We start from the raw sequence: 10,462 nt of genomic DNA, 5'->3' as shown, positions 1-10,462 counted from the left end.
ACAGGTGTACAATCTTCCTCTTCCTGGTTAAAATGCAATTTCCTCCTTGCGTGACTGCTTTGGTTCTCTCTGTCACCCAGCCTTGCAAACAAAAGTCTTTTTTTTTTCAATCCACTTAACATTGTTTTTTTTTTGTTTTTTTTCTTGTGTAGAGTACAGGTGGCTGACACATGGAGGTCAAATTTCCTTTTTTTTTTTTTTTTTGTTTTTTTTCTTGTGTAGAGTACAGGTGGCTGACACATGGAGGTCAAATTTCCCCTAACTAAGCAGCAAATCATCTGCTGTTATATTATACCCATTAAAACCTCTCAGCCAAGCTATAATTTGTGGTTCTGCAGATTAAGTGTTGGTTTATTTATCTATCTTTTCAACAAAGGATGGGAGCTTAATCCGTTCAGGTAATGCACAAACCCTTTCTCTTGCTTCACTCAGGCAACATGCTAGGCGACAGCATGAGCACCCACAATGAAAACCAAAGAAGCAAAGACTATGCGTTTGAAACATTAGCTATGTTGGAAATAGGCAGAGTTTATTATGAACTTCTGAATACTCAGGAAGAGGATTTTGGACCACAAAAAAAAGGATGTAAGGGATTTTGTTAGATTTATTTTCTGTCTTATTTTAAGAGGATGAGGGATATTTCTCTAATTAGTTAAGCGGGACAATCTATTTATGTTCGCTTTCTGTTTCCTTATTTCAAGCACAAAAATTTGTCATAACTTCTCTTTCACCACTAAGTTGTTTTACTTTAATTCAATTCCGTTGAGTGAATTTAGTTTAGGCATAACATTTTTATTCTAACCTTAACGTTCTTACTAATTGTCAGACAGGTGAAGCTTGTTCTCTAGATAAAAACTATTATAAATATGATTAAAACCTCGGTTATTGTTTCCCACCCTCTACTGGCTAGCTAAGAAAAGGCACATTATGTTTTTTGAGAAAAATATATCGATATGCAACTGAATGTAAATCATATGAACAGAGGTTGTTTAATACGGTATATAAATCTATACTAATATAGATTTATATAAAATTGATACATGTCAAATGTTACTTCAGGTTTTTATGTAACAAACAAACCCCAACAACTTTGAATTTGTTTTTTTTAGAATATTTCAATGATGCATAAAAACATATCTTCAATATAAAAATGTCAGCCTTCCTTAAAACTTTGTCCAAACAATGTTATTTATATACTTGAGACTTGCTTTGCATGATTTACTGCATCAGTCAGTAAGGTTGAGGTGTTAGAGCAGCTGAGCTGCCTCAGTAGCAGCTTTCAGCACATTAATAAAGTGTTTTTCAACTGAATTCATTTTGCCTTTTTGGCTTTGGTGCACTGCATTCTCAACTCAGTAATACATAGATATTCATATTTAAAAAAAAATAATATTGATTTTAAACCATATTTTGGTACTTTTAGTAATGTGAACAGCTGTAAATGTCTGTTTGAAGATCTAATCAGAATCTTCATAAAGCTTGTCTGCCAAGGAACAACATTCCAACCCCTTTTCTGCTTAGTCCAAATAAGACACTCCTGACATTGTCTGTGGTTCAGGAGTGGCTTTACAAAAGTATTGCAATAGTTGCAGCCAATGTCTGTGTATGCTGTCCTTTTTATGTGGAACAGACTTTTTCCTTCCACACAACCTTCCACACCGTAGATATCCTTGGACACAGCATTTCGTTAACAGCTAATAGGAATGGCTCACTGTCACTGCTGGATAACTGGGATTTGGATGTCACATTTCATTATAACATATTCAGATTATTCAAAGAAACTGAATGTTGGTTATTTTTTTTACCTGTTAGCTCGATCCCTCTGCATGGATTTTGCATGTGTGTGTTTTAGAATAGTTCACCTTTCTACCATAGTTCAAAAATACTAAAGTTAGGAAATTTAACTTTACTAAAATGGCTCATATTTTTGGATGAGTATATAAATATTAGTCCTCTGCATCTGTGTGTCGGCTTGTTATACTTTAGTGATCTGTTCATGGTGTACCTTTTACCAAAAGAATGCATGGATGATTAGCTGAAAGCCATATTCATCCTGGTTAGCAGAAATTAAACACCCTTCTGAGTCCAATTCATATTTATTGCGCACTGTAAAGAAAAAGGCCTTTTTTTATTTAATAAGGTTTTACCTATATAGAAATGATAAAAGACATTCAAAGCAAAAACAATGTTGCTACAGCAGCAATTTATTTTAACAATTTAAAGGTGATAATGAACCACACATAATTTACCAAGCGCATATATTAAGAATAAAGAGTTTATCTGATAAGATAAAATTATTTATAAGGGCTCCCACTTTGTTTCAATTATTTCTGAGACTATCATTACAACATGTATTCAGAAAAAGAAAATAATATGTTCAAACTAATTTTCTCGCAGATACTTTGAATAAAACATCCAAAAACAATAAGCAGAGCCTATTAGGACTCTTGCAGATACCTGTGATGTATATTGCCACAAATCTTAAATATAAGGAGGCCTGTCTTTTTGTTTGGATGCATTTTTCTTGTAATTTGCTCTGAATTTAGCCAACCTGAGGTTCTGCTTGGTAAATGTATTCTTAGGTTTAAAAAAAGGTTGATACATAGTTTATGGCCGCTAGATGGAGACAAAGATCATTTATGTTTTCATTCAGACTCTTACGTCCAAACTGTATTGTCAAATGGTTCTTCCTTAGATAAAGAGAGCGATTATTACATTATACTGTAAGATATTCTTATTAAAATCACAGTTGCTTTACACACGGATCACTTTTAAAACAATAGTTTAAATATATCCTTTAAAATCCTAAATGTATAAATATTCTCAGCTCTCATCTTTTCCCTTTTCATAGTTAAAGTTCTTAGTAAAAACATACCCGCCATCTAGTGGCAGGAGGCTGATACAGCCATTAAGGCGTTTTAGTGGGAATTTATTGTTGATTAAAATATGAATGTACAACTAATTATAATCACATCATTAGCTTAAAAAGGAAAAAAAAAATATACATTTAAAACAAATGTCTTAGCTGTTATATAAGACGTTTACTTTTTACCTAGACACTTGATTGGACTGATTCATGGACAAACATCAACCCCAAGAAAAAGGATTATACTTTTATTCACATTCACATAAAAGCTAGAGAATAGACTATTTGTGGATTTTAAAACATCCTCAAAATACTAGGATGCAATATAAGGAATATAACCCTAAGTGAAAGACCAGACAGATTTTTTAAAATGCACTGTTCTATTTATAGCTACAGTTTGTGCTGTATTTTGTCAGAGAGTGAATTGGAAAAAACTCACTCAGTGATAAACTGGTCAGGATACATTGCTCCTCTTCTCAAACCCAACGCATATTTTGACAACAGTTTGTCCGGCTCTTTTCAATTAATCTTTTATAAATAACAGTCCTTGCTTTTTCTCAGAAACACACCATCATAAAATTACTCTACATGTATATTCACATCCTGAGAAGCTAAGTTTAAGATCTTTTTGAACAGATTAGGCCAAACAGGATTTATTGGATTGCTTGTCTCATTATAAGACTGCAACAAAAAATAAAAAATCTTAGGTCTACTATAGCTCTCAATGAGTAAAATCTGTCATATCTTAAAGGCCCTACGGTCTCATAACCTTCAGTTTGAGCAGCCAGCTCACAGACTCCAGGCTTACCTCTGGATTATAGATTATCTGAAAGTAGAATGAGAGCAGAGGATTTTGTTATCGGGCTCCTCTCGTGTAGAACCGACTGCCAGCAATGAGTTCACAAAGCGGACACACTTTCTACATTTAGGCCTGGGGTTTACTGTGGCGACCTCAAAGCACCCATTTAGTTATAAGCCTTGGCTGCTGAGAAACCTCCCATTATTGCTGTCAGTAGCTGTTTGGCTCTGATATTTTTCTAGCATCCACTGACTAACAAAATTAAACAGTCTGTTTTTAAGCAGATGTTGTCCTGTTAAAAGACAATTCACATTTGCACTGTTAGCCTCCACAACTTGCATACTGAGAAATAAATATTGAATATGAGGGTCAATATTTAAACAATTAAGATCTAAAGGTAACTGGTGATTATCAGCATAAGTTTTATACTTATCTTGGATATTTACACAGAGGATCAAAGCGATAGATATGGACTCAAAATACAATTTGAACTTGAAATAGTTGTTTGTTTTTGTCCAGAGATGCTCTGAATGATGTCTGTACCGTCGTGCTTCACAGCTGGTGCAGAAGCAAAATCTCTTTTGTGTATAGTGAATCTTTTCTCCATCATTTTGGTTTGCCATTAAGGTAACTTTAAAGTTTTAATCAAACTTGAAAGTGTCAGTTGTGGTGCATGGGTTTCTAAACTGGCCGTCTGCATGTTAATTAATGTTAAATTAGAACTAAACTGAATTTATTGTTAACAGTGGGACTGATTTTGCAGGAGAAAAGGGGGAAATGTCCCCAGCACTTTTTTTTAAAAGTCAGTTTTGGTCCCCTGCACTTTTTAGTGTCCAAAGACAATATTACGCTACAGTGCGCAGACATTCGTCGAGCACTAGTACCAAGCTGAAGCCCACTTCCCTTAGTTTAGCCCACCCACAAGCTCCTGATTGGCCCTCCGTCTTTTCTTAGGTTATTGAGATGAGTAGCAGAGATGCAAGAGAAAATAGAGGAAACAAACATGGAAGAACTACTGCAAAAAACATGCTGAACTTCTATACCATAAGTACTGAGTAATAATCATGAATTATTCTCTCTGAACAGCTTTCCCTTCATCTTCATAAAAAAAATTGGTCTGCATCATCATAAGTAGAAGAGTGTTTTAAGGTAGGGTCTAAGTCTTGAAAATTAGCTTCTCAGCTTCAAGGGGTCTTAGAATTTTTTTCAGCCTTCCTAAAGAAGAGTTTAATCACCAGAAATGGGATAAAATCATGCTGCATCTGCTCCAGTGTGACATTATAAAAATATGCACCACCCAAGGGGAGAGCTGGCACTGAGGTGAAGGCAACTGTCTTTCCTCCGGTTAGAAAAATAGCTCAACAATACCCTGTAGTGCAAAAGCCAATACTTTATCACAAGCTTTGTTAGGAGGAAATAAGCATGATATAGGTCCTTCAAAATTAGTTTAATCTTTAAAGCATTTAAGCAATAAACACATTCTCAAGCATTTTATGCATACTAATGGATGTAGCATCAAGTGGTAAAAAACAAAAAAATTCTTCCTCTGTTTTTCTGCTCTATTTACATTGCAGTGTCCATATAAACTGTAAAACTCCCTGCATAATTATAATAAAGCAATTTGTATGCATGAAACAGGTTGAGCTATATGGCAATTGCCATACTGCTACACTTGTGAAAGTAAAATCTGTTGGGCTCTTTTTGGCATCAAGACAATTATTCTTATTGCCACATTGCCAGACAGGACACTGTAAAAAAAAAAAAAAAAAAAAAAATAGGATATCTGTAATTTTAATGATATCTCAGATCTACGTTCTACTAAAATGGTCTTAGATTTATGTTCAAATCAGACACCAGACACTGAGGAGGTTCCCGGAGTGACGGCACTTCTCATGATTCAAACACGACCCTTCTCTTTTTATTACACTCTTTTATTCTACTCTTGAACTGTTTTTATATGAAGCCACATAAATGGTACATTTGATTACAGTCAATTTTTGAAAAAAAAAAAAACAAAATTCAAAACTTTTTAAAAACCGATTGATTAATCAAACATATTTTTTCTTTTCCTGATAAATATACTCAGTTTTTTCTGTGATGTATTGGAGTTTTTGTTGTTGTTTTTTTTTTACATTTTAAAGAAACACCTTTCAGCACCAACACCAAACAGCATTCATGTTTTTTTAATCACACAAACAAAATGTTAATAATTCAGAGCATATCTTTGAGTATACATGTGGGAACAATGTAAGCAATTTATTGCATTGGATTTTCTTATCTTATAGGGTATTCAAAAATATAACAATGTTGTTATTTGAATAGATAAATATAGATACATAGGAATACAGAGCAAATAAGAATACCTGCAAAGCTGTTTCATATTTTCTAAAAACCGTGTAGGGTGTAAGATCCCTGTAAATCAAAGTCCCGATTCCCTGGAAATGAAAACATTTAATTTCTTAGTAATCGTAATTTAGAATATGCTGATGAACATGACAGAAAATAGAATTACAGTTCTTACGTCTGTTGGAGAAATCAAAGAAATCTTCATTAAAAGGTAGTGATATGTCGATTGACTGTCTTTTCCTGGAAAAGAAGACAAAAATGTTGTTTTCTCTTAATAATTAAATATTACAAACAAAGATATTACCAGTTTGTAATATTACGCTAATTAACGATAATAACCCACCAAAATCCTCCATTACGCCACCTCACAATGGTGATAATGGTGATCAAAAGCAGGAGTGCAATAGCCAGAGATCCAAACAGTGCACCATAGAAACCTGGACCTCTGCGGAAGGACTCACATCTTGTACCATAGTATTGTTCGAAACTGTTTTGATAGCACCTGAGGTAAATAGTACATAGAATAACGACTGTGTTATGATAAGGATATCAAGAAGGGGTGTTGCTAGATGGGATGGGCCATACAACCCCTACAATGTGATGGTTGTTGTGGACATAATTCAACACCACTGTAACAAGCAGTTCCCCTCTAAGCTAGAGTATGGCAGCAGTGATACTCTAAAGTGGAATGTCCCAACTAAATAATATCTTAAATGTTAGTGAATCAAAGGTCCCATATTATGCAGAATTCACATTATAAACATTTTGTAACACTCATATATGTGCTGAAGCCTGTGTATGAGATTCACAAATTGAAAAATACTCTTTAACCTCCCTCATTGCCTCTTTCCACCTTTTAGCCAATGTGTGCTCAAATTGATCTGTTTGAAAAACATTCCCTTTATGATTTGCTGTCCAGAACAATCTGTAGCAGCCCATCAGTCCCTACCTGGTCACCCCTAGAAAATTGTCTAGCTACACGACTGGTTTAATCTTAAACAGGTGACAAACATATGTTGTAGTTTACCTGCACACGGGTCCTTTATTGATGTCATTAAAACAATCTCCACGTTGTTGGCAGTAATCATGATTAGTTTTGCAGGGTCCAACGCACTGCCATACACCTCTAATGATCTCAGCAGTGTAATTTTTAAAATGGGAGCAGTCGACAAAAGGCTCCAGGTGTTCAATGTCTGGTTCATAGAAAAATTTACATGAATTTCGTTTTAATATGGGAATGAAAAAATAGAATTGACACCATGTTCAGAGAAAACCTACCTGTGATCATTGGCGGGTGCAAGCTGAGTCCATTAAATGACACATTGGTACTGAAAACCTGAGAAACATTGTCAAGGTTTTTTGTGTCATTGAAGATATCAGTCAGCACATCCTCAAGCCGGGTATTGAGAAACCTTATATGTGTGTCATTGTTTTGATAGCTGTACATCACCACACTCTCTGAGATAACGCTTCCATTTCTGTTATAAAGCAATTATAAAGATGTTATTTGAAAGAGTCACGAACTCTGCATTTAGATTTAATAGCAATATATATATATATTTTAAGCAGGAATCTTTGATGAAACATACGTTAATTTTATAACTTGGACAGCTTCAAAGGATTCGGGGTCCGCTCTTTTGCAAAGTGCTTCCAGCTGAATGACATAAGATACGATTTATCTTTTTAAATAATGATTAACAAACCTAAAATTGCCTGCAGTTATTTTGTCAAACACCAGAAAGTTATTTAACAATGCAATATTTAGCGATAAAAATGGAATGAAATAAAATAAAATCTCTACCTCTGGTTGTAATTTCTTTATAAACTCTAATGCATCATTTGAATTTATATCCTTATACGCATCCTGATAATCAATGTAAATTTCCAACGTAATATTTGCATTTCGAGTTGGCAGAGCTCCTGTAGATTAAAAAGAAAAGAGATTGTTATAAATTTCCTGATACATCACAATAATCAAGGTAGAAAAAAAAAGAAAAGTTTAATAAGTCTTTTTGTTTTTGTGTGTCATCTTTGTAGAAAATTTTGGCCTTCCTGCAAGAAACTTCTTCAACTAAACGTGTTGGCATTGCAGAGTATCCATTCCACGTCCACTCTCCACTGCAGCCACTCTACTGTAGTTAATCAGAGCAGTTCCAGAAGGTACGCCGTGGAGCTTCCCTGAAGCGTCCCAGAAGCTTTGGTCACTAGACACATTTCTAAATTCCACAGCTAGTCTATGTTTCATGCTTGAAACCTCAACTTCATGTCAATCGGGAGTAGAGCGGATCATTCAGACAGAACATCAGTTTGCTAAAAAACTAAGCATATTTTAAAGTTAAACTCTGGATGTGCAGACTGTGGATGGCATTTTACTCTGAAACATCAAAACAACATTACCTGTGACTCCAGAACAGAGCCACGGGATAATCTCACTTCATACGGCACCATAGATAAAATTGTTTATTATGGTGGCAGAAAAGCACTCAATTTTTTATGCACAACTCATGTGTTTTATAAAGATAACCCCAAAAAGGAAGAGGCACAGGCTAAAAGGTAAGTTGGCCAGATAAAGAGCAGGCATGCATTACAGGGATTGTACTGTCCAAATAACCACTTTATTGTTTTATGTAAAGCGTACATGTATACTACTACTGTGTGATAATGAAATCCTTGCTCTTTGCTCTAAAATGCTCCAGGGGTGATTCCGTGATGCATACTGTCTGCAGAGCTTAGGAATCAGTGGAATACCTGGGGTATGACCTTAGATCTCAGTGCTTCACTTGCCTGTATGGAGGTCATACAGGCAAGTTAAAGGCCATACATATTACATCTAAGTTGGATTAGCCGGTAGTGTTCTTTTCCACATTAATTTTGTGTGTGACTCCAAATCTAGACCTCCATTGGTTAATTCCATTGATGATTATTGTGTGATTTTGTTGTCAACACCTTCAACTATACAGACAAAGTATTGTGTGAGGATATTTGCTTCATTCAGATCCAAGATGGTTTATTAGGGGGTTCCCCTTATTTTTTTTCAGCAGTGTAACAACATAATATTGTATATCAACATTACATGTGTGTGAGCATAAATCATCTCACCAATGTGAGGAGTTGTTTCATTGGCTCCATGAGAGCAGACATCTCCAAAGACAAAGTCTTGACATATGCACTGGCAATCCCCGAGAGTCATATTAAAGAAGCACTCCCCCCCATTGCACTGACAGTCTTTACAATGAGGAGTTGTAGCAACTGTTGAGAAGAGTTCAGAAGGAAAAGATGGCTTATCAACAATTGTTGCAGAGTTTAAACTGAGGAAATCTGATGTTACTATATTAATGGAAAATTGTTATGTTGGTGAAGATGTTTCAAGACTCAGACTTGATTGTTCGGCTATTTTTACTTAAACTCTAGAAGAAGGAGCAAATGGGGTCATAGTATATGTTCTGGAATCTGTAAAAGTAGATTTCACTGTGGTGGTAGTTATAGAATCTGTAATAAAAGAGCATTTGTCATTAAAGATATGTTAAGACTATCAAAAATATCAAAATTTAAAGGTGTTGATCTGATAAAATTTGTACCAGCTGCATGATTTAAAAATAAAAAAATATAAATTCTTAGACACTTCTTCAGAAAACAGTAGTTTGTGCTCTTAAACTATTTGTAACTTAATTTGTAGTTGACTCTGTTGATTGTAACGCTTGTGTAGGGGGCAAAGGTGGCTATTGATGTAAAATGCATTTCTGTCAGGGAGGAGTCATTTGGAAATGTTACTGTACCTCCTGATGACACTGTAGATCTTACAGGTGAGTCTGGTGAAGTTGATAAAGCAATCTGAGTTATTGAAGGTTGCATTGTTATGGACTGATCACTGATGCTTGTTGGTGTTGGTTTCTCTTTGGTAGGTGGGGCTGATGTTTCGCTAGAAGTCAACGTCTTGAAAACCCCTGTACTTGAGAATGAAATTGTTCTTGGTGTGCTTAACCCAGTTGTGTCTTTATCTGTGGTTGACTCTGTTGACATTAATGTTCCTGTTTGTGGAAAGGTTGAAATAGATGTCGACAAATCAGTTACAAATGTTGCTTTACTGTCTGATGGGCCTGTACTTGTTACAGTTTTGTCAGCTGTTTCTGCTGCAGTTGGCTCAGTAGAAGACAATGTTCCAACAGTTTTTTCTGTTATAACAGAGGTAGAGTCTGTAATATAATCTGTGTTTGTCACCGATGGATCAGGACTGCTCCACATGTCTAAATTTGTTGTACTTGTGGTTTTAGTTGTATCTGAGATGTGACTTGAGGTTGATTGAGAATCTTGGGTATTGGCAGGAGAGACAGTTGGATTTGAGGTTTGGAAATCCACTGTATTTGAAGAGGAAACTGTTGTTGGTGTGCTTAACCCATTTGTGATATTGTTTGTTGTTGACTCTGTTGACAATATTGTTTCTGTGTGTGGTA

General features: G+C 35.2%; 1 protein-coding gene across 1 annotated transcript; it reads right to left on the bottom strand.

The window, feature by feature from the left end:
* Positions 1-6,182: 6,182 nt before the first annotated feature.
* On the bottom strand, positions 6,183-9,201 carry LOC107087529 (mucin-3B-like). The gene is made up of 7 exons (XM_015379142.1): positions 9,111-9,201; positions 7,813-7,931; positions 7,601-7,665; positions 7,290-7,489; positions 7,039-7,204; positions 6,381-6,513; positions 6,183-6,188 (listed from the first exon to the last, which is right to left on the bottom strand). The coding sequence occupies exons 1-7, from the start codon at positions 9,199-9,201 to the stop codon at positions 6,183-6,185; spliced, it is 780 nt and encodes a 259-aa protein (XP_015234628.1).
* Positions 9,202-10,462: the final 1,261 nt, after the last annotated feature.

This window comes from Cyprinodon variegatus, unplaced genomic scaffold, assembly GCF_000732505.1.
Source record: "Cyprinodon variegatus isolate N-32 unplaced genomic scaffold, C_variegatus-1.0 Scaffold186, whole genome shotgun sequence".
NCBI classification, from domain to species: Eukaryota; Metazoa; Chordata; class Actinopteri; order Cyprinodontiformes; family Cyprinodontidae; genus Cyprinodon; species Cyprinodon variegatus.
This window is presented reverse-complemented; position numbering and strand designations above follow the sequence as displayed.